We start from the raw sequence: 24861 nt of genomic DNA on the forward strand, positions 1-24861 counted from the left end.
TTAAAGTAAGATGGATGGATAGATAAAGGTTGAATAGATACATATACCCGAGCTGACAGATTGACTGCGTTCATCCCTGATGCAGGCAGAGGTCATACAATGCAGAGATGACTCAGGGTTTATTGTAGGCAGATTAACAAGAAGAGAATGATGATGCATTTCACTATGGGCTCTTGTACTAACCAGGAAAGAACACCTCTGAGGGGAGCGGTGTGTCTCTGAATGATTAAGGAATAATGATGTCTTTATTGATTCTTAACAGGAAATATCTCTCACAAAGTCATTGAGCCATCAAGTGAATAACACTCGCCATTATCCTTAGGAGGATTTTGTAAGGTTTAATCAGCATGTTTTTTTGACATTATACATTTTCCCTTTTCTACCTCTGTCGCTGCAGATAAGAACTTTGAGGATGAAGACTCTGTGGATGGAGGCCGGTCCTCCTCCTCTTCATCATCCAAAGCACCCCCCAGTGGCAGGAAGCCTGTAATGAGCTCTGTTAGAAGACCCAGCTCAGCCACCACAGCCAAGGCCACAGGTGAGGGAGGGGTTCAGTCCACACATAAGCACACAGCTATATGATATACTGTATACTGTACTGTACTTTCAACATACTTTGTCGTAATGTGTAAATACTACAACTGTGACTTTTCCCCACTGTGAGTAATATGTCTAGTAATGATTGACACTGTGTGTGTGTCAAATAAACACTTTCCTGCTGCTTAGATCATTCTTTAGAAATGTTAAATCTCAGGCATAATACCTTTTTTGTGTTTTTTCCTAAAGTGAAAGAAGCCGCTGCCGGTGCTCTTGATGAAGAGGATTTCATTAAAGCCTTTGAAGACGTGCCATCAGTCCAGGTATGGTGAGCTAAGTACTGTTGTGGTTTTGTTGGTTAGTTTAAAATCCAGCACAAGAGGGAATATGACATAGAGACAGGGAAGGTATTCAACAAAAGTCACAAGATGGATTGAAACCCATGATTGAAACACACAATGGGCATCATGCAAGAACCCCTCACAACCACAAACAGATTTGTTCTAATGTGGCAAAATGTATTTTGTGAGATTTTTTTCTGGCAAGACAAATTTCTACAATTCTAAAGGTGCCTGTAAAATAGCTGATTCTAATGCTAATGATTGCATTATCTCTCTGTGTCCAGATCTACTCTAACAGAGAGCTAGAGGACCAGCTGACCAAGATCAGAGAAGTGCTGTCTGATGACAAACATGACTGGGAGCACCGAGTGTTAGCGGTAAGACTCAGAAACCAAATGCATCCTGACACTCACACAGAGTGGAAGTGCATGAATCCAGTGATGTCTTTGTCTGTTCTTTGTTGTTCCTCTCCAGTTGAAGAAGGTGCGTTCTCTGATCCTGGCCGGGGCATCCGAGTACGAGGGTTTCCCTCAGCAGCTGCGTCTTCTGGAGGCTCCCCTCAAACTGTCCGCTAAAGACCTGCGCTCACAGGTGGTCCGCGAGGCCTGCATCACACTGGGGTAAGGTCCCAGGTTCAGGAGGATGTAGTATGCCCAGATTTCCAAACGTTTTTGGGACACAATAGTTAACTTCCACTTTACAGTAGCTTTAATCTGAAAAACCTGTTATGGTAGAACTACCTAATAAATCAGTGATTAGCAGTACATTCATAACACAGCATATTCTCACCATGAGCACACAGTTTGAGACATCAGCCTTATTCATAAAGTCAGATGACTTTTGTGATTCCCACTAACTCAACGCCTTCCAGAATTGCATTCTTGCATTGGTATGGGAAATAGTGGTAAAGATGGTAAAAAATGAAAATTTAAGAGGAAAAATACAACCTGTCTCCTAAACAACAGTGAATGAGTGCTATGCGCTTCTACATGGCTTAACTGTCTTGCTTCTTTGATTTCTGAATAATAATATAACTCTTTGCTGTGATTGTTTTTAGCCGTACGTCTATTTTTGTGTATGTGCTTTGAGAGCAAAAAAAAAGCTGGAGTCAAATTCCCTGCATGTGTTCACACTCACTTAGCCATTAAAGCTGATTCTGATTAATATTAATATCCTAATGTAGAGATATAGCACCTATTAAGTGAAACTTTACATTGTGGTTTTATGTCCATTTGAACACACTGTATTTGATACTGACAATCATTTTCCCTAGGTAAGTACATAATAAGGTTGTCAATTATTATACAATATTTTCCGAATCTCTAATTGTCATTGTGTTAGATTGCTGAAAGTGTGAAAGAAACAAGAGGAGAGAGAGAACACAGGAGAACTTCCAAGTGAGAGCATAGAGCAAATCCTCTGTCATGGAGTGTTTGTCAGCATGGATTGATTCAAAACTAGAAGGGCACTGAGAGAATGCAGAACTCCGCTAAGGCCAATAGTTCAGTCTTTTATGATATGCAAATCTGCAACCACAACCACTATATATGTCTGAATATATTTCCAAAACTATCAGAACCAGCAGTGAAGACCACTTTAAAACTTATGTTGTAACCACTATTAAACTTAATGCATAATGCACAATTTGAGGGTGATGCTGTGTAACGCTAACAGTATAAATATAATGTGATAATCAATCACGATCCAAACTTTGCAGCTGAGTGTCTGTCTGTGGCCTCCCGGGTCACAGCTGCAAACATAACGGAGACGGCAAAATATACAGATCTACCTCCAAAGCTGTAGCACCACCTAGTGGAAAAGTCCCGCCACGCCACTGGTTACTAATACCTGTGAAAAATAATTTGCGCATGTGCCCTCTGATTCAGATCCGCTCCAAAATGTAATGGGTTCTTTTGGCCCATGCTACACCCTTTCACAAAGTTTCAAGGAAATCGGGCCAGTAGTTTTTCCGTAATCTTGCTGACAGACAAACAACCAGACTGACAAGCTCAGCCCAAAACATAACCTCCTTGGCAAGGGGTAAAAAAACAGCACAACCCTAATACACAGGTAAATACAGTGAAAATATCATCACTCATATCATTTATGTCGTTCACTTTTCATTAATGGATCAGCATCAGTTGCCTAGCCAGGGTAGTCTTAATGGCTTTGATTGGTAGCGGTGATATTAACGCAAATCTCTAACTGATTAGACTTGCCAGGAAAATGCTAAAATATTTTCTTTCCACATACTTAAGCTAATGAACATGAGCCCTGCTCGGGTGTGAAACGAGCAGCATGCTCGCCACCCAAAAACATCTGTCACCCAAATTTTAATACAACCCTGATGAGGTGGAACAGAGCAGAGGCGCAGGGAAAGAGCAGCAGCTTGATGAATAGATGGGAGCTACGTGGATCCTATCAGCCCTTGTAATGTCAGCAGCGCAGTTCCGAACATTCCCCAGCTGGGCGGAGCACATATTTAACTTTTCTTCAGTTCTTACACTATTACAATCTAGATATACAGTATGTATTGATTTTAGTGTGTCAGATATTTCCCTTTTTCCTTTTATCATATTCTCAATTTCTCTTTGTTGTGTTCTTTCCAAATAGAGACAACTGCACAACTGTCTTACTAATCTTACATATGCTTTTGACCTCTCTTTAATATTTTTCCCCAATTAATAGTCTCACTCTGAAGCCCTTAGTTAAAATGCAGAAAGTGAAATAAACCTTTAGACAATACAGCATAATTGTTGGAGGAGCTGTACCTTTAACACACCTGCTGCCACCTTTGTATTGTGAGAAAGAACAATAACACATCACCATGGACGGATCATCTGATGGGGTATACACTTGTTCTTTAACACCATTTCCTTTCCTCATTTTCCCTCTGACAGACATTTGTCATCAGTACTGGGCACTAAGTTTGACCACGGAGCTGAGAGCATCATGCCCACACTGCTGAACCTTGTGCCCAACAGTGCCAAAGTCATCGCCACGTCTGGAATGGCCGCCATCCGCCTCATCCTCAGGGTAAGACATCCACAGGGGAGAGTTGATGTGCTTCCTCAGGCCCCCTGCAAATGTTTTCATTCATCCACAACAGTCTAAGTCTTCCCTGTGACGATGCATTGACAGTGCTGCCATATATACCATCAGACCGCAAAAGCATCACTATGTGAGAATAAAAAGATCATTTTAACTAGAAATAGTGAAACCTTACTTTTTGACTTTCTCTTGCAGCGCACACACTACCCACGTCTCATCCCCATCATCACCAGTAACTGCACCTCCAAATCAGTAGCAGTCCGACGGTAAGAGGACCTTAATGCTGCTACTAAATGAAAATAGGGCATCTGTTCATTCCATTACAGCATGTCAAAAGTAAAAGAAAAATCAAATGTTCTTTTCCTTTTATTTTTAGATAATTTTCAACAAGGAATAGAATTTCATTTATATCGAGCACTAATTCATTTTCCAGTAAACTGTTGGAAAAACACTATACAGTATGTAATATGAATATATTTGAACTTTTTACATTCAGTTCTTGATTAGTTTCAAGAAATACGTCTATCTTTTACATTTTCTCCTCAAATTACAGGCAGGTTATGGTTGTCTTTAAATAACTTTTATTTTATTTACTTTATAGTGCTGCTTTTGGTTGTAGAGCCCTTGGTAACTCTTTTCAGACATAGTTTTGTCTATGTTAAGTGTCCTATGTCATGGTGTTGCTTTGTCCTGTATCCAGACGCTGTTATGAGTTCCTAGACCTCATGTTACAAGAGTGGCACACTAATACACTGGAAAGGTAAGTAGTATCTATTGAGTAGAAAACACTTGACAAGTGTGTATATAGTGTGTATGGAATGGATAAAGTGGTGTAGCGTGTATGTGTGTGCGTGTGTGTCTGTGTGTGTGTGTGCGTGCGTGTGTGTGTGTCTGGGCAGAGCAAAGTTAGAGAGGGTGCATTTAGTGTGTGTTTATGTGTAGTGAAGGTAAATGCTTCTTTTTCCTCCTCCTCCTCCTCCTCTCACATGATGGCATTTGAGTTGGCTAACATTTGAGTCGCTAAGAGTTGGTTGGATGCACCAATGATGAGGCCCATTAAATTGATGAGTCCTAAGAGAACTGTCATCATCAAGACCCCAAGCGATAAGGCGGCTTTCCATCACTGTAACCATGACAACAACAGCAGAGTCTTTAAAAAGCGTGCGAAAAACCCTGTGGGTGGCCACATTGCCTTTGGACCACCAGAGGAATAAAACTGGCAGAGACAGAAAAAGAGAAAGAAGAGAGAGCTAGTCCTGGACTTTTTTTTAGTTTAACATTTGAGGTCTAAGGTTACAGGAGTCGTCTGCCTATACTTCCTGGTTTTATCTTAAATCAGATCTTGGTATACCTGCTTGTGTCCTCCTCACCATGTTCCCTTACTACCCCAGGCATGTGGCTGTTCTGACTGAGACCATCAAGAAAGGCATACACGATGCTGACTCTGAGGCCAGATCCATTGCTAGAAAGTAAGTCTCATTTAAGTGCTTTGCACCCCAACTAGGGGTGTCACGGTTCTCCAAATCCACGTTTTAATTTGACTTTCAATTTTAAGGGTTATTCAATTCTCTGTTTAAACTTCTTCTTTTTTCTGCAGTGATGGCAATGCCACAATAAGAGCCACTAGATGGCAGAAGGGTACTTTACAACAACATTTAGATTTTCTCATAATTAAGGAAGTTCAATTGAATGCACCATTAGTTTACCAAAATGTGCATTTGTGACACCACTAACCCCAACAGACTCTATTCTTGTCCTTATGGTGAACTGTATGTCTTTGTTTTATGGTAAACCAGGTATTCACTGGTTTTTACCCAAGCAAAGTTTAAAAAGTATCTTCATCTTATCTTCTGCTTTTTCTTGTCCTCACCTATAGGTGCTATTGGGGTTTCCATGGTCACTACAGCCGGGAGGCAGAGCATCTGTTCCAGGCGCTGGAGTCCACCTATCAGAAAGCCCTCCAGTCTCACCTGAAGAGCTCTGACAGCATCGTGTCTCTGCCCCAGTCGGACCGCTCCTCCTCCTCTTCCCAGGAGAGTCTGAAGTAAGAACCAGTTTTCCCTCCTTCTGTCCTCACCCGTTATCATGTTATGTTCCATCCTTATTCCCTTTGTTCAATATTTACTCTCCTGCTTCAGTTGGCCCTGAGATTATACCTCCTTCTATCCCACTCCCTGTTATATGTTCTTCTTTGTTGTATCTCCTACCTTCCACCTTTTCTATACTATGAATTGAAAATTAGGGGTGCAAGATATATTGACTCAATATCGTTATCGCAATATCACGTTGCGCAATATTATATCAAAAGTGTCGCAATAAGTATGCAATATTTAGTTTATTTTGTGGAGCGCTGCGTCCGGTCCGTTGGCTGTGTGGCTTAGTTGTGTTTGATTTAGAGCCCGCTGAAAACGCTATATAGATCATAATTTCATTAGCCAGTTACTGTGCCACGTGCACGTTAGTGCACGTCAGCGCACAGGTCCACTACGTGACAAACCCTATGGAGCGTACCACGTGTGTGCATATTTTGACAGAGTGACAGTGTAAGTGAAGAAATAGAGACAACAAAACGGAACCAATCAGAGAAGAGAAAGAAAAGTTGTGTCCTGTTCTCTTTATTTATATATTTTATACTGTCCAACCAGTAGAACATGTCCTGTTCTGTAGACATGGTCCTTATTTATTTATATATTTTATACTGTCCAACCAGTAGAACATGTCCTGTTCTGTAGACATGGTCCTTATTTATTTATATATTTATACTGTCCAACCAGAGGAACATGTCCTGTTCTGTAGACATGGTCCTTATTTATTTATATATATTATACTGTCCAACCAGTACAACATGTCCTGTTCTATAGACATGGTCCTTATTTATTTATATATTTTATACTGTCCAACCAGAGGAACATGTCCTGTTCTGTAGACATGGTCCTTATTTATTTATATATATTATACTGTCCAACCAGTACAACATGTCCTGTTCTATAGACATGGTCCTTATTTATTTATATATTTTATACTGTCCAACCAGAGGAACATGTCCTGTTCTGTAGACATGGTCCTTATTTATTTATATATATTATACTGTCCAACCAGTACAACATGTCCTGTTCTGTAGACATGGTCCTTATTTATTTATATATTTTATACTGTCCAACCAGTAGAACATGTCCTGTTCTGTAGACATGGTCCTTATTTATATATTTATACTGTCCAACCAGTACAACATGTCCTGTTCTGTAGACATGGTCCTTATTTATTTATATATATTATACTGTCCAACCAGTACAACATGTCCTGTTCTGTAGACATGGTCCTTATTTATTTATATATATTATACTGTCCAACCAGTACATGTCCTGTTCTGTAGACATGGTCCTTATTTATTTATATATTTTATACTGTCCAACCAGTAGAACATGTCCTGTTCTGTAGACATGGTCCTTATCCTTAATATCGTGCAACCCTATTGAAAAAACAAAAGAATCAATGCAAGTGGTGTGAGGTCGTTTTGTCCAAGCAAACTGGAAGCCAGATGAAAGGCTAAAAAATAACTGAAATAAATAAGTTCCAGTTTTGGTAAATTTGACTTCCTCCTCTGAATGAACACTGCAACGTTGCATCTGAAGAGATTATCTCAGGAATGAGCCACTATTCACAGAATGTTAGCAAAGCTTAGTTAACAAAGTCCATTGTCTCTCTTTTTCTTTTCTTTGTTTTCAACAACTGCTGTTGTCTTTTTTTATGTTGAATTTGACATACTGGAAATAATTTTTTTTTCTGAGATTCCACCTCCTACCATCCCATTTCCATCCATCCATCCATCTTCATCCGCTTATCCGGGGGTCGGGTCGCGGGGGTAGCAGCTCAGCAGGGGACCCCCAAACTTCCCTTTCCCGGGCCACATTAACCAGCTCCGACTGGGGGATCCCGAGCGTTCCCAGGCCAGGTTAGAGATATAATCCCTCCACCTAGTCCTGGGTCTCCCCCGAGGCCTCCTCCCAGCTGGGACGTGCCTGGAACACCTCCCTAGGGAGGCGCCCAGGGGCATCCTTACCAGATGCCCGAACCACCTCAACTGGCTCCTTTCAACGCAAAGGAGCAGCGGCTCTACTCCGAGCTCCTCACGGATAACTGAGCTTCTCACCCTATCTCTAAGGGAGACGCCAGCTACCCTCCTGAGGAAACCCATTTCGGCCGCTTGACCCTGCCATGGGTGAGGGTAGGAACAAAAACTGACCGGTAGATTGAGAGCTTTGCCTTCTGGCTCAGCTCTCTTTTCGTCACAACAGTGCGATAAATTGAATGTAATACCGCACCTGCTGTGCCGATTCTCCGACCAATCTCCCGCTCCATTGTCCCCTCACTCGCGAACAAGACCCCAAGGTACTTGAACTCCTTCACTTGGGGTAAGGACTCATTCCCTACCTGGAGAAGGCACTCCATCGGTTTCCTGCTGAGAACCATGGCCTCCGATTTAGAGGTGCTGATCCTCATCCCAGCCACTTCACACTCGGCTGCGAACCGATCCAGTGAGTGCTGAAGGTCTGAGCTGATGATGCCATCAGGACCACATCATCTGCAAAAAGCAGCGATGAGATCCCCAGCCCACCGAACTGCAACCCCTCTCCACCCCGACTACGCCTCGATATCCTGTCCATAAATACTACAAACAGGATTGGTGACAAAGCGCAGCGCTGGCGGAGGCCAACTCTCACCTGAAAGCGAGTCCGACTTACTGCCGAGAACCCGGACACAGCTCTCGCTTTGGTCGTACAGAGATTGGATGGCCCTGAGAAGGGACCCCCCTCACCCCGTACTCCCGCAGCACCTCCCACAGTATCTCCCGGGGCACCCGGTCATACGCCTTCTCCAGATCCACAAAACACATGTACACTGGTTGGGCATACTCCCAGGCTCCCTCCAGGATCCTTGCGAGTAAAGATCTGGTCCGTTGTTCCACGACCAGGACGGAATCCGCATTGTTCCTCTTCAACCTGAGATTCGACTATCGACCGAACCCTCCTTTCCAGCACCTTGGAGTAGACTTTACCGGGGAGGCTGAGAAGTGTGATACCCCTGTAATTGGCACACACCCTCTGGTCCCCCTTTTTAAAAAGGGGAACCACCACCCCGGTCTGCCACTCCTTAGGCACCGTCCCAGACTTCCACGCAATGTTGAAGAGGCGTGTCAACCAAGACAACCCCTCCACACCCAGAGCTTTAAGCATTTCTGGACGGATCTCATCAATTCCTGGGGCTTTGCCACTGTGGAGTTGTTTAACTACCTCAGCAACCTCCACCAGGGAAATTGATGCCAATCCCCCCTCATCCTCCAGCTCTGCCTCTACCATAGAGGGCGTATTAGTCGGATTTAGGAGTTCCTCACTCCCACCAGATCTAACCGGTAGCGCTCCACCTCCCGCACAAGTTCCGGCTCCTTCCCCACAGAGAGGTGACATTCCACGTCCCCAGAGCCAGCCTCTGCTGCCCGGGTCTGGTCCGTCGAGGCCCCTGACCTTCACTGCCACATGGGGCGAGGCGTAGCCATGTGGCAGCGCACCCGACCCCAGCGGTTCCTCCCACAGGTGGTGGGCCCATGGGATGGAGGGATGTCCGCCACGTAGCTTTTTCGGGCTGTGCCCGACCGGGCTCCGTGGCAAACCCGGCCACCAGACGCTCGCTGACGAGCCCTCCATCTGGGCCTGGCTCCAGACGGGGGCCCCGGGCTTCCTCCGGGCAGGGTCACTTCATCCCTTCCTCGATTTTTCATAGGATTTTTGAACCATTCTTTGTCTGGCCCCTCACCTGAGACCACTTTGCCTTGGGAGACCCTACCAGGAGCACAAAGCTCCAGACAACACAGCCCTCAGGTTCATAGGGACACACAAACCTCTCCACCACGATAAGGTGATGGTTCCCGGAGAATCCCATCCCATTTCCTGTTATGTTCTTTTTTTTATTGTTCTACTCTCTGCGCATTGACTAATGACCTCATACTCAATCATGAGGTCGTGTGTGTGTGTGTGTGTGTGTGTATGTGTGTGCGTGCGTGCGTGCGTGCGTGTGTGAGCTAATTAAACTTCAAGCTCATTAACTGTCTCAAAGGAAGCTAGTGAGACGGTTATTGAGCTTGAAGTGCAGTGCTAGTGCTACACATGTATGGGAACATTCTTTTTTATTTAACTTCCATACATTTCACATAAGAAATTCATATGAATGTCTAGTGTTGTCAGATGGGTTGGAATGTGATGTACAAAAAGTCTAAAATGTGTCTTGTTGTATCTATGTTTTTCAGCCGGCCTTTGTCTGTGAAGAGTGTCATTGGAGGGAGCATAACAAGGAGTAAGCCACTTACCTCCTCAGTCCCTTTCTATCCCTCTAAGTGTATATATGTAAATGTATAAAGTTAGGCAATTGTGTTTGTATACTGTCTATAAACATTATTTGAATGGTTAACATAAAGTTGCAATTGATGCTTGTAAAAATTAGTTAATGGTTTATTTAGTGGTTTATAAAGCATCAAGTAACATTCATTTGGCTTCATTACGTATTTTTTATTATTGGGGATATATAAATGAGTGATTATTTGTGCACTGATAATAGAATTTTGTCTGATCGTCATATTGAACACATTTATGGACAGAAAGTGAATGTTAACATGCCACACTGCACCGCAGATAAACATGGTGGGAAACAGCAGAGTTGCACACAGAAATACTTCTGCATCATTTTCCATTTGATTATCTTCTTTAGTTGGATCAGTAAAACTTGTGCTCTTCAAACAGTCACAAACTGATCCTTGTTTCTTTAAAGTATATTTCTTTTTTGGTGGCTGGCGTGGGTAGGTCAGTAGGTAGGTAAGTATGAGGCCTCTATGCCATCCTTACACAAAAGACTGTCTTGCTCTCTGATGGAAGTAAAAAGTGAAGAAGTAGCTGTAAGCGATGCATTAAGCATTTAAAATAAAAACCCTTTGACTATATACTTCTCATTTCTGTGCTGCTGTAGGTAAGCTGGTGAGCACCAGGGTGCCATCGGGTTCTCTACAGCGCTCCCGTAGTGACATCGATGTAAACGCCGCCTCCAACGCCAAGTCCCGTCTGTCCACCGTTCCTGCATCCTCACCGTTCGGCTCTGCAGCCGCCCTTCCCCCAGGCTCCTACGCCTCATTAGGTAATCCATAAGTCATCTCCCTCTAACCTTCTGAAAACAGAAAAACAAACCTCTGTAGCAGTTTGACTCTGTTGTCATTCAGCAAAAACTGCTTGTGCTGGATTGTAAATACTGCAATCAGTGCAAGGTTGTTTTGTCCAAGCAAACTTAAAGCAAGCTGTAAGGCTAGGCTAAAAAAAGCTGTGAATATAAGCTACACTTTTGCTAACTTTGACCTTCTTGAGAAAAGTCAATACCCTCAGAATGAACACTGCGATACTGCATCTGAAGAGATTTACTCAGGAATGAGTCACTATCTATTAATATTCTAGCAAAGCTTAGTTAACAAAGTGCTTTTTCAGAGGCCCACTCAAGCAGTTATTCTCAAAGTCTCCCATCATCATGAAGCAATAACATTTTCTCCTGTAGTCACTGGCTTTTATGGGCCTGGCTGGGGTTATTAATCAGTACTGAGGTTGTCATTAGACTGTTCTGTCAGCAGGAACTGTTTTAATCCTACACTGGCACTTTTGACAAATCGATGTGTTGAGGCTGATTAGCCTCCTAGTGTGATGAAAACCCCAGACACATTTTAAGGATGTTTTCACATAATTTCAAGCCAATGGGGAATGTTGACATTTACTGTAATCCTTTTGGTCACAGAGAAACTTTTCTCCCCGTAGCTCGATAATGGCCATTACTAATGATGAGGGCCCCTGCTCACCCACTCACTCCTGTTCCTGCTTCAATTGCTACTAATGTCTTCCTCTATACCTCTCCTCCCACTCGCTGCTGCTCCGCCTTTCTTTAATGCCCCAAAGATGGCACCCCCGGTAAAAGTGATGGTAAGACTTGGTGTGTGTGTGTGTGAGTGTGTGTGTGTGTGTGTGTGTGTGTGTGTGTGTGTGTGTGTGTGTGTGTGTGTGTGCGTGTCCGTGTAGCTGTGCAACTTGCACAGAATACAAGAAAGTGAAGACGTATGCGTGTGTGTCTTTGTCAGCTGTCATGGGCTACACGTTTACATCCTTTGTCTCTTCATCTGTGCCCTCTTTTCCTCTCTTTATCCCCCACAAGTGGTCGCCAGTTATGTGGAACTGCATGGACTGTCTGCATGGTTTACCTCCTCTTCCTGTAACCCTAATAACTGTATCCATCAACTCAGTTACCTACACAGCGATCAAGTCCAGTGTTGCTGGTTCATAATGTAGGGTTTTGTTTAAGTTTATAGAGAAGGTTGTTTTCTTCTTTCTTTCATGGTTTCTTTTTTACTTACAGAAATTGAGGTGCCATTGTAACGGCCGGTCCATGAACTAAATGGCTACCAAATTTGACATCCTACCCAAGCTTTTAACTGTCCTTTGCTACGTGGAGTATATCTCAGGGTTGCCATATCTGATCAAAGTATTGGACTGTTTGGCTGTTACACAATGTGGCATGACATTTAGACTCATACAATCTGTTTTGTGATATGTAAGGTTTCATTTTACATATCAGTTTTTTATCACACAAATCAAATCAGCTTGTAGTCAATTTTTAGGATCCAAACAAAAAATGTTTGTCCACTACTTTTTTAGGTGTACTTTGGCACAATGTGGTACATCTTCATGAACAGCTGTGAACAATTGTTGCTATGGCATTCACCATTTTCTAGGCACTATTCTCGGCATATTGTGTAGATGGCTTTTGCCATTACAAAAATCCCCCAATGGACTCTGGTTATATCTCATTTTCACACCATTGGTTTGCATTTGGTTTGAAGTTGACAAATGTTTTTTAAACTTCCAATACAAAATGTTTTCTACTCACTGTAAGAAGTCAACATGTTTTTCAAGCATAGCATTTAGGCTGCAGCTGCAAATAATATTCAATGTTTATCTGTCTTTCTCCAGACCTGGGTCAAAAAGTTTGCCAATATTTCTTGGTTTGGTTAGCACACTTAAAACTTTATGCTTCAAAGTCACTTAAGTGGTGCTTTGGCTCATGTCTTAGCTAGCACTAGCATAACTGCTTATAGGGCGAACCCCAGCCACCTCGATCTCAGGTTGCAGGTTAAACCACTGAGAATCATTTGCAAACTAACAGACCCAGGTTTTACTTGTTTCCCTCCTGTATGTTTTCAGGGGGGCTCTATCCCCTCATCCAGGTCTTCTTCATTCTGTCTCCCCAGACTTTGTTCCTCTCCAGCATCTCCGTCCAGGGTTGGGGTGAACACTGTTAAATATTAAGTGGATTAAACTCCCTCTGCCTCTCTTCCCTCCCCGCTCTTGCTCCCTCCCTTGTCATCCAGGTCGTGTTCGAACCAGGAGACAAAGCTCGGGCAGCGTGGGCGGAGCCAGTCCCTCAGTGGTGGACAGTAGGGGGCGCAGCCGAGCCAAAGTTGTCTCTCAGTCCCAGCGTATGTATATAAACACCCCACACAGGCTCTCACTTGGTAAAGTCACATTGAAATCACAGAATGTCTTCAATTACACTATACACATTCTAACCCTTCAGCATTACACAGCTATGTGTGTGCGTGCTGCACACCAATCTGTCACTCTATTTCGGTACGATCTTCGTCTGCATTTGGCTTTGAGATCATACAAGATGTTTTGCTGTTTCTTGTATATGTGTGTGATGTTTCTCATGCGCTACAGCACCCTGAAAACACTTCCAGTCACTCACAAATCTTTTGTAGTTGTGCAAGAGTGCCCACATGCATGCAAAGGATGTGTGTGTGTGTGTGTGTGTGTAAGTTGGAATCTGTATGTTCTTAAGATCTGTTATCAGTACACAGCTAACATGTTCACAGCCGTCCAGAGTGCATGCTGGGTACATTTAATGAACATAACCCCTTCTGTCTCATTTTGACCGTTGACTCCGCCCTGTCCTGCCTATTGCTTCCATCACCCAGGATCCAGATCAGCCAATCCCATCAATGGTAAGGCCTCAGCTTCATCCAATCACAAGCCAGACGCCTCGTCCCTGAGCACCATCCCCTGAGCACACAGAGTTTTGCATGCTGTCCCATTCTTTTAGCCTTTTTACATTTGTTTCCCCACATACAGTACAGTAGCAGCATGCTCCACTCATCACATTCACATTTTTCTGATTACTTTCCCCCCACAGTTTGAGAAGCTGTTTGGAGTCGGAGATGTTTGCCGTCGGCGTCAGCCATTTTGTTGTCTTTGTAGTCTTTGTTTTCACTGTTGAAATGTTATATGTTCCCAATATGTTCCCACTGGTGCTGCCACAGTGAATGTCTCCCCACAGCACAGTTAGTTAGAAAAAGGGTCCACCCCCCCCACCCTGTGTGTGTGTGTGTGTGTGTGTGTGTGTGTGTGTATTTGTTCATTCAGAATCTAATTTCCTGTGAAGTTTTGTTTCCCTCCAACATCTGTGTTGTGATAAAAATAATATTCATTCACCTTTGAATATAACTAAATCGATGACATAGGTTGACACTCTGCTGCAATGTGTACATGGCATTGGGTCTGTTGACACAGGCCTTGTGTTTTGAGATTTGACCAAGCATGTTATTAAAGGTTGCGCCACTCCCTTACCCTTATCCCAACCAGTGTCTCAGCCACACTGAATACTGTCTAACCACAGTACATGTTTTTGTGTTTATTTGTCTTCTCTCTCGCGACAGCCGGCAGCCGCTCCAGCTCCCCAGGCAAGCTGCTCGGCCACAGCAGCTACGGCCGGATCCCTCGATCCACGGTGTCGGCCTCCACCACGCCAGCAGACAAGCGCAGCAGGATCCCCCGCAGCCAGGGCTGCAGCCGCGAGACCAGCCCCAGCCGACTGGGCCTCGGTAAGGCCAGGACTCTGGCACACACTAGTCTTTCTTTAGTAACAAGCTACTGTAGCTCTGCAGGACTACTGTCTATGTGGTAGAAGTCTGGAAGAGTGAATTACTGTGACTTGTTTTTGTAAGTCATAGTACTCTTGTTACTCCATTTTTAACCATACTTCTTTCCTAAACAAACCTAAAGCGCGATTTGTGGTTCTGCGGAGGCTCCACACAGAGCTTTCGCAGCTTTCGTAGCTTAAATAAGTGGCCTGAAGTTAACACTTGTGCATTGGTGTGTGCACGTCAGGCTACGGCGCAGGGTCAGTGTCTCCACGGCGTAGATTTAATGCAGAAGCATAAATCCCACTTAAGTTTTAAATTATTTGACGCCCCAATTGTGTAAGCAATGCATTGAATTATTACATTGAGTCCATCATACATCAGCATGAGCTTGCCTGCGAGTGTGTGATGAAGGAAAAACAAGAAACTGATGTGCGACATATCACGGTATTGCATTAGCATTGTGACAAGACTTGGCAACAAGTTTACCAATGACTATTCACATGCTCCACATTATTGACCACACAGGTGTGCTCATCGTCACCATACAGCACGTGACACACGTACTAATAATGTGACATACATTGACACAGGATCTAGTCACAAACAAGTGAAACTGGATCTCCATATCTTCACCTCCTGATAAAGAGATTTCCATTGTGTCCTTTGAAACAGCTCACGTTCCCTGTACTCAGACGATAAACACTGCACATGGAAGCACAGAGTGCTATTGTCCATCACAAAGCATTGTTGGCTTATTATTTGCACAGACAGCGCAGATGACAAAGACGACAGTGTCTGTTCTGCTAGTTCTCTGGCGGCGCCCTGGTAGCTCACCTGGTTGTACTAAGGCTCAGTCCTTACCACAGTGGGTGCACCCTTTGCTGCATGTCATGCCCCTTTCTTTCCCCCTTTCCTGTCTTCAGCTGTCCTGTCCATTAAAGGCCAAAAAGTAACCAAACATAATAATAATAATAATAATAATAATAATCTGCTAGTTTTCTTTTCATCATAATAAAACTGTGCACACTTCATGCACAGTTTTTGTCTTCAGCTAAAGTTTCCTCAAAGATCTGTTCTGATGTATCATTACTTGAGAGGGAGCGGTGGTTATGGGTGTTATAGTGGTAGACATAAAAACATCTGAGCCCAATGGGGAAAAAATAAATGAATTCTTACTTGAAACTGAGATTGAAACTCCAGACACAGGGTATTGTCTGAAAATTATTTGTTGTTTGGTAGTCGTCATCATTAGGGCTAAATAGATAAATACCATATGACTATCCAGCTCTGCAGTTCCTAGCTATGGATGTACATAGATGCCAGGCAGAGTCAGACATCCTTTTCCTCATTTGTCAAGGTGGAATGATGTCTTTATTTTGTTTTCAGTTTTTCTGTAGTAAAAAAGTGTTTAATGTTTCCAGGTCTGTTTTAATAAGAGGAGGATACTGTGCATATTTATCCTCTGTTACTACTGTTCATATCACAATTTAATGTGTTACTTTCTTAATATCTTAAATTACAAACCCTATAACCCTTTTGTCGTGTATGTTATCGTTGTCACGTTAACAGAAGCTTGAGTTGCTCTCTGGAGTGTCCAGACTATCTAACCTTTACTAGCAGTATGGTGTTTGATCAGCTCACTTACCCAGCATTCAGCCACTGCTTCTGTCTCTGTGATTCTGTTCCTCTTTTTCTCCTCACTTTTAATTTCTTCTTCATCTTCTTCTTATCTCTCTAGTCCATTTTTGTCTCGCTTTATATTTTGTCCCTAGTAGTGATCGGTCTTTCAGTCAGTTGAATGTGCATTTGTTTACAAAAAATGATCCAAATGTGATGGTCATGACATTTACTGAGCACATTCTTGCCCCCCAAAGAATTGAACATTTTCATTTTGGACTATTCATGATCCTGCCTGTTTCATTGTCCCTCAGTCCAAAATTTCAAATTGATGCACACTATGTCTGACCTCATTCATGTGTTCAAAGCAATAAAGTATTTTGATTGTAATGACCCATAGCCTTTATTTAATGCTAACCTCATTTTAGCATCACCACAAGCAAGGTTCTAAAAATAGTAGTCACCAGTTCATGTTGGGTGCCTCCTGGAGGAACAGTACAGTCTGCAGGGCTTTATACTTTCTTCTTTCATAATCTCGACCCCTCTTCTTTTCCTCATTTCTGACTCTCACCCAATGTTCCCACAAGAATGCACACTGACACTCCAACCTAACTTGTTGTCCTGACAGCCAGACTGTGTGGTAAAGCTCTTCTTCATGCTGCTCTTCCCTACCGCACGCTAGCCCGGAGCCGCATTCCCCGTCCCAGCATGAGTCAGGGTTGCAGTCGCGACACCAGTCGCGAGAGCAGCCGCGACACCAGCCCTGCTCGGGGCTTCACTCCTCTGGGTGAGTACCGCTGAGCTAACCGCTGTCCGGACTAGCCCTTCCAGTGAGTGAGCCAACCGGAGAATCTTTACCAGATGCTAACTAGAGCTGTCACTCTTCCTCTATAATACCATTCAAATTTCATTTGTTATTTTTTTAAATATTCAAATAATATTAAAATATTGAATGCTCATATGCAGCCTGTTATTAATATGTACTACACTACTCAGGCTTATGCATTGTCAATGCCACTATAAGCATGTGGTTGTTGTTACACGTTCTGTCCACTAGAGGGACTTCCAACATCAGCTTGGCCTTGAAGGGGCTCTACGTCATGGCGCATTGCATTTTTGGCACGCCGCTCTCTGTTTACATTATTTTGCACCACGCACACAGCGACAAACACAAATCAACAGAGAACTCTGTAATGAAACATTATCTAACAAGTGTATTGAAGCGGCTCTGTTGTAAAGGCTAACGTTGCTCGGTTAGCACAATGACATCATGTTAGATAGCACAGCCGAAACGATTTATCATAAACTAAGTAACAATAGCGTTAGCCACGATGCTAACAGCATTGATAACTAGCTAAGCCAAATTGTGCTGTCACTACTATTTCAGTGATTTAAAAGCAACCTGTTTCTTGCAGATTGTCACGTTACTGAGAACACAGCTGTTAGAAGGTAATATATGAAGTGGAAGCTAACTCTGACAGCTGTAGGGCAGCTAACATTAACTTTAGCTGTCTCCATGAAGCTCCCAGCTAAGCTCCTATAACTCACAACGCAGTTAGGAAACCAGAACGAGCTACATAATGATAACATAAGCATTTTGGCTTGGTGGATGTCGATTTTAAAGTCATATTAAAACTATTTCCAGTCCTTCCGATTTTTTTTTTTTTTTAACCTTTATTTACCAGGGAAAAGAATCACATTGAGATTACAATCTCTTTTACAAGTGAGCCCTGGCCAAGAAGGCAGCACATAAAGGATACACTTTAACAGACAACAAATAACAGACAAACAGGGATGGACTGCAGAAATCACGTCACGATTTCCACGTCACTCTCCCTGTACTAACATTACTCGGTACGTAACGTTAGCTCACAATGCTTTGTGTGTCTCATTCCTGGAACTTTTTGTTCATCAGACATGACATGAAAAGACGGAGATTAGCTAACGTTAGCCAACCTATTTATAAAAAGAAAAAATTACATTCGAATAGTAATTTCAGCATTTGAATAGTATTGATTTTTTTACTATTCGAATTATATTCGACTTTCAAATTCTTTATTCAATTCAACACCAACCTCCCTCCTGTTATTGGTGTTCTTTGTCGTGTCATTCTACCTCTGCCTGCCTGCCTGTCTCTGCGCATGCACTAATTGTGTCTTTCTGGGTTTAGGGAAGATCACTGTTCTGTGTCCAGTGTCTCTTCTGAAACCTGTTTTTTTTTTAAAAAGATGGTATAAATGACAAAGCACCCTCATCAAATGTACCTTCTTTACTTTAGACACTTTTAGGTTGGTTTTCTGGGAATTATTTCTGAATGAATCTGTGTACAAATGTTGTGACTTTAAGTCTATTGCTATCAATAAAGATTGGGGAAGACAGAGAGGAAGATGTAGATGCAACAGAAACAGCAAGCAATAATTGCAGTCAGTATTCATAGGTGAATGCACAGTACAGTAGCTGCTACTGTAGTTCTTGTGCTGTTATAACCTGGGAAGTGATGTCATACCTCTGAAGCCATTGCTGGTATCATCATGAATCTATAAAGCAGTAGTGGAGAAGTATGTCAATCCTCAGCATGTCAGTGCTGTTAGCATAGCATGTGTTAACTGTTTTTTGTTGTTTCTGTCAACCGTCAGTCTGTGATGGAGTTGATGTTGTATCTTTTTTTTTTTTACTTCAAATAGAATTGAGATTGCTTCTATACATTCTGTATTTAATTCTGAACAGTGACATACTGTGTTGCCTACTCTTTATTTTTGGATTTCTTATTTGTCATGAGGGACAATGTGTAGAATGCAATGCGTGTACAGGTCATGAATAATGGGCCACCCCCTACTATACAGTACTGTACTGTGTATCCAAATGTAATTCATCGAGATGTGACCCTCTCCACACTGCAGAGCTAACTCAAATATCTGTGAAGGCCAAGTCAAGCCAAATCATAATTGGTTTTAATTGATAAAAAAAATCCTGCATGAGCAAGTAGTGATCTTGATTGTAAAATAAGCAGGTTATTACTAATCATATATCAGAAACCACACTAATTTTTGCAAGTCAAAAGTTGATGTAAATATCAACCACACCATCAGGCCAGTGGTACCTACTGTCAGTGCATCAGTGTGAGTCAGACACCCTGAGAGTTTGGTGTTGAACCTGTAGTGTAGTCACTAACCCCCCAGGTCCCCATGTCGCCCACCTCTCCTGTCCCCTGCAGCCTCCCGACGTCACTCCCGTTCAACCAGTGCTCTCTCCACAGCAGACCCCCACAGCCAGTCAGGTGACCTGCATGCCCAGACCTTCGACCCCCCCATGTCGCCCAGTCCCTCTAGGTCCCACCTACCAAATCCCCCATCTTAGAAGCGATACTGCCTACTGAGACAGCATGCTTCTGTGGTTGTGTTAAGTGATGTGTCTGCAGGCAGCACTCATCATTCCATTCCTTTATGTTCCCTCCCGAGTATTTTCAAGCATTTATTCAGTGTTTTGGTTCTAGAATGGAAAGGTTATATTTGTTTAGCATGTCAAGGGACCCATTATGTTTTCATCTGCTTGTCCCTTAATCACCACTGCATGTTTTTTTCATTTTAGTTGGACTTCTGCTGATTTGTGATCTACAGCCTTATATGTGCTGGCTCAGCCTCCGTTAACATATATAAGCTCATATTTGTGGTTTTTCCTCTTTGTTGCATTATTGGTGCTCTATGTCCTTCATCTGTCAGGGAAACAGCATAGCTGCAATTTATGAATGTCTTTTTGTTTCAAGTCTCGCTTCATCCTCCATTAGTGTTTTTCATTTAACTTTCGGTGGTTAGAGACTTGAGAATATTCCCCTTTTTCATTTACAGTATATTTCTTTATATTCAAATGTGTCCAAAAGAAAGTAAGCTTTTGTCCATTCAGGTAAGTTACAGTGGCCACCTTTACTTTATTATAAGCTTCACTCACTATCTCCCTTTGCCTTTTTATTTTCCCGTTTCCTGTCAAGACCGATATGGTTTGATTCACCAAGCAAGGATCTCTGCATCAGTCAACGCCATGAGGGTCCTTGACACTGGCACAGAGGTGGAGGCAGCCGTTGCTGATGCTCTGGTAAGCTGCTGTGGGTTTTCTTTTTCCTTCAGCAAAGGCGAATGTCAAGGTGTTTATTATTAAGAGGGGAATGTTGTTAAAGCAAGCACTAGGGAAGGTTTTCATGCAAATATTTTGCATGGAATTATATTTTATTTAATAATGTGTGTGTTTTAAGAGCTGCACTGAGGCAAATTCCTGTCAACTGTGTTGACTGCAGAATCCCTATGAGAACACATACCTGGAGATGACTTTGTACACTGGTACTGAGGGTTTTGCCATTATGAGTGTGTAAAGCTTCTCAGTGTTGCTTTAAAATAGCCTCGCAAAGCCAGACATAGTGGAACATACGTTTCCAGAATTCTGTTCTGACACATATGTGTCAGCTGATGTTTTCCTGACTTTAAGGTTAGAAAAGAAAGCTATGCTCATGCAGTAGATTACAGTGGTTGAATGTTATCAAGATGTCATCGAGTTCCTTTATTCCGACCTTTATTATATATAGTGTATCTCAATCATTAATACGCATCAGTTGAAATGTGAAATGTCTAGTTTTTTCCTCTTTTGGATACTCAGAAGGACTTGTTCTTTGTTCCCTCTTTAAACCTTCCCTCTCTCATCTCTGCCTCTTGGTTGTTTGTTACCATTTCAGCTGTTAGGAGACTCCAGGAATAAGGTAGTTGGTCATTTTACATACTGTTCGTATATCCATGCCCATCACACACTAATCAAGTTCAGAGAACAATAATGCAGCTTGACTTATGATATGGCACTCCTCCCCCTTTTTGTTTCTTTTCTGATTGAATTTTACCTTGAATGTTAATGTCCATCGCATCCCAGTGTTTATCGACAGTATGGCACCCAGCAATGTTTTTTTTTTTTTCTCTTTCATATTGTGGTTTATTGTGTTGGACCTCATTGTTTTGGTACATTATGATTTTTTTCCCATGAGATTAAATACGCTCTGCCTGTTCATTCATTTGTATTCAAGACCCTTTCCTTTCTTTTGGCACTGCTTGACTGGCTTTTGATGTTCATTTAAAACAAACAAAAAATTTTAGTTTCATTTTCAAATGAGGAGTTTGATACCTGTGTATCGATCAAATTTACATTTAAACCTACAAGTATCATCCACAGAACAAAACATGAACTGTACAGAAAACTGCATGCCTCTCTTATGCAACTGGTGTATCAAAGATTTTTACCCCGTGGCTGAGTTCATTTGCCTAAGCACTTTTCTTGCAGAGCCTGGTTAGCATTTGGGTATCATAATGCGTGTTTCCTTCACATTGTTCTTTCCCCCACAGAGGAAGCCGTTGAGGCGGAGGTACGAATCCCCGGGTATGTACTCTGATGACGATGCCAACAGTGACGCGTCCAGTGCCTGCTCGGAGCGCTCGTATGGCTCCAGGAACGGAGGCATCCCCCATTACCTGCGGCAGACGGAGGATGTGGCCGAGGTCCTGAACCACTGCGCCAGCTCCAACTGGTCAGAGAGGAAGGAGGGCCTGCTGGGCCTGCAGAATCTCCTCAAGAGCCAAAGAATACTGAGGTGGGATTGGGCCTGTAACAATTATTATTTTATATATATTATTATTATAATATTTTTTTTTCTACTTTTTCTTTTCTTTTTTTATATATATATATAATCGCCATTTCTTTGTTCAACGGCAATTAATAGCTACCATTAGCTAAGGTCTCAAGGGGTATAACTGTTTATAATTGTCAGTTTTATGTTCATTTAAGAAATAAATTCAATGTTTTATGATAGAGGGGTGTGGTTTACTTCATAGGCTGTGTGTTTGTGTTACTACATTATCTGGGTCACATAACAGTGAACTAAAAGATGTATTTTGGGTTTTATTCAAAATTTTGTTTTAAAAAACATGCACAAATGCATACATACATAAATATTTTCAAATTTGACTGAAAGAGACAATATTGTTAAGCGCAATTCATTATGAGACAGTTAATTGTACAGCAAAATGTGCAATTGTTACAGCTCTAGGTGGGATTGGGCTCATGTATATTGGCTGAAGGTGGTGAACAGTGGCATAGTGGAAACGTGAGCATTTTGTTCTATGTCCAGCTCACTCAAGTGTGACCAAAGGCTGTAACTGTGTGTCTAGGAGATGATATAATGGTTAATAGCTCTAAATGGTACAATAAGATGGCAAACATAATCCAGATTTTTGCCTGTGTCTAGTTACTCTTTACAAGATTCCCATGCTTGATTCTCTGTATTGCTAAAATATAAAATTGGTGGTGACTGTAAGGTATCACTTCCTTCTATCCCATGTTTAATGATGGAACACGTCTTGAAATAGAGCTTCAAAGATTAACTGATGAATTGATTAGTTGACTGTAAAATTCATAGCCAACTATTTTGATTATCGGTTTGAGTTAGAGATTTCTTTTTAAAGCAGATAAAGACATACCTATTTAGACAGGCGTTCAATATTGTGTAATACTGATTGTGTATTGTGTTCTCACTCTGTATCGTTTTCTCGCCCCTGTAAAACACTTTGTGACTTATGTCTGTATAAATACATTTTAACTAACTTACCTGCTTTTGTTCACTGCAGCCGAGTGGAGCTGAAGAGACTTTGTGAGATCTTCACAAGGATGTTTGCAGATCCACACAGCAAGGTGAAAAAGATGACTTGTACTAACTGAAGCACAACTACTAATTATGACTTTAGTGTAAAGGCATGCTATCCTAAATACAGTCAGCAGTAAATGATGATGACCTGTGACAGACTTGAAACTAAAGGTGTCTCTTGTTGCATGGTCTGCCTTGCTGTGGATTTAACAGAGGGTAAGTGTGTTTTTTATCCATAGTTCTACAGGCATGAACCTAAATCTGTCTGAACATGAGCACTTTAATGTGATTTAAGTCAAATCAAGCAGTGTTGTGTAATACATGTTTGAACTGTGCTTCAGGTGTTCAGCATGTTCCTGGAGACTCTTGTGGACTTTGTCACAGTACACAGGGAGGACTTGCAGGACTGGCTCTTTGTCCTGCTCACTCAGCTGCTGAAGAAGATGGGGGCCGACCTGCTGGGCTCGGTCCAGGCCAAAGTCCAGAAGGCCCTGGATATCACGAGGTGTGTAGTCTAGATCGACGGCATTCGACTTCCGGGATTGTTCAGGTGCCTCCGGAAATTTCAAGCAGATGTCCCTCTTTTTAGGTCGGATGTCCCACACCTTCCGCTCTCTGTGTTGGCATTCTAACTTTTGAACGTACACATGTTCCACCAAAACAAGTTCCTTCCCGAGGCCATTTTGCAAATGTGTCATTGTGTCCGGGGCTTAGCGCCGCCCAGGACGATTGGGATTGGTTTAAAGAAATGCCAATAAACCAGATCACGTTTTTCTCCCATCTCGGAATGCTGTGTGGACTAGCCAGACCCTCCTCCACCGCGCTGTGGAGGAGGCCAAGCACAAGCCAGCCATGGTTGTTCAGGTCACAGGGAGGGGGTGGCAAAGATTGGTCACCAGGGATGTGGTCTTGCGACTTGGACTAGAATCGACTCACCATTTTCATGACTTGCGACTTGACTTACCAAAAAAATAAATGGCTTGAGACTCAACTTGGCCTTGTAAGTTAATGACTCTAGACTTGAGGCATGATGACTCGTGTGTGTATTCATAAGTTTGAATGTTAGCTGTTAAATATAAAATTATATAATTTAATGTTGTCACGTTTGTGTCCAACTATCAAGTATGCTATGCAGCGGCAGCAGCGCAAACTGAGTCATGATTGGATAACTCAAAAAGCACCTCGGTATGTGATTGTCATGATTGGATGACTGGCTGTCAGTCAAACTTCTTGCTATGGCAACACGTAAAATTAAGTACCCCTGTTGCGTGGAGCATGGAATAGGTGGACCCAAATGCAGATCAGTCAGGAAAAAGTTTGAGCTTGAGGATTTATTAGAACGAAGAGTAAATACAAAAAAAGGAGTCCAAAAATCCAGCAGGCAAAACAAACAAGGAGTCAAAAGAAACAGGCAAAAACTAATGTCCAAAATGATGAAAAAAACACGAGGAAAAGGGTGATAACAAAAACAGAGACTGGAACAAACTAACAGCGAAAAACTTACAGGAACAAAAGACCGTTGGGAAGATTCAGGATGCAGGCACAAGCGCGAAACACACTGACAGGAACAAAGTGACCAGGCACAAACACAAAATGATCTGACACAGGACAGGGGGAAGACAAAGACTAAATAAACAGGTAACGAGGTA

The 24861-nt window shown here is 42.4% G+C and overlaps 1 protein-coding gene across 1 annotated transcript in view; it reads left to right on the plus strand.

The window, feature by feature from the left end:
- The window catches only part of clasp1a (cytoplasmic linker associated protein 1a), a 95411-nt gene that overhangs the window by 51533 nt on the left and 19017 nt on the right, over window positions 1–24861 (plus strand). The window contains exons 9-27 of the mRNA XM_078262987.1: window positions 398–538; window positions 787–860; window positions 1163–1255; window positions 1353–1498; window positions 3779–3914; window positions 4125–4195; window positions 4630–4689; window positions 5321–5398; window positions 5806–5973; window positions 10231–10277; window positions 10944–11108; window positions 13375–13482; window positions 14719–14883; window positions 17225–17329; window positions 20528–20631; window positions 21263–21286; window positions 21918–22162; window positions 23196–23259; window positions 23554–23717. Coding sequence (XP_078119113.1) covers window positions 398–538; window positions 787–860; window positions 1163–1255; window positions 1353–1498; window positions 3779–3914; window positions 4125–4195; window positions 4630–4689; window positions 5321–5398; window positions 5806–5973; window positions 10231–10277; window positions 10944–11108; window positions 13375–13482; window positions 14719–14883; window positions 17225–17329; window positions 20528–20631; window positions 21263–21286; window positions 21918–22162; window positions 23196–23259; window positions 23554–23717 — 2158 coding nt within the window. The remainder of the gene's footprint in view (window positions 1–397; window positions 539–786; window positions 861–1162; window positions 1256–1352; window positions 1499–3778; window positions 3915–4124; window positions 4196–4629; window positions 4690–5320; window positions 5399–5805; window positions 5974–10230; window positions 10278–10943; window positions 11109–13374; window positions 13483–14718; window positions 14884–17224; window positions 17330–20527; window positions 20632–21262; window positions 21287–21917; window positions 22163–23195; window positions 23260–23553; window positions 23718–24861) is intronic.

Source organism: Sander vitreus, chromosome 11 (assembly GCF_031162955.1).
Source record: "Sander vitreus isolate 19-12246 chromosome 11, sanVit1, whole genome shotgun sequence".
NCBI classification, from domain to species: Eukaryota; Metazoa; Chordata; class Actinopteri; order Perciformes; family Percidae; genus Sander; species Sander vitreus.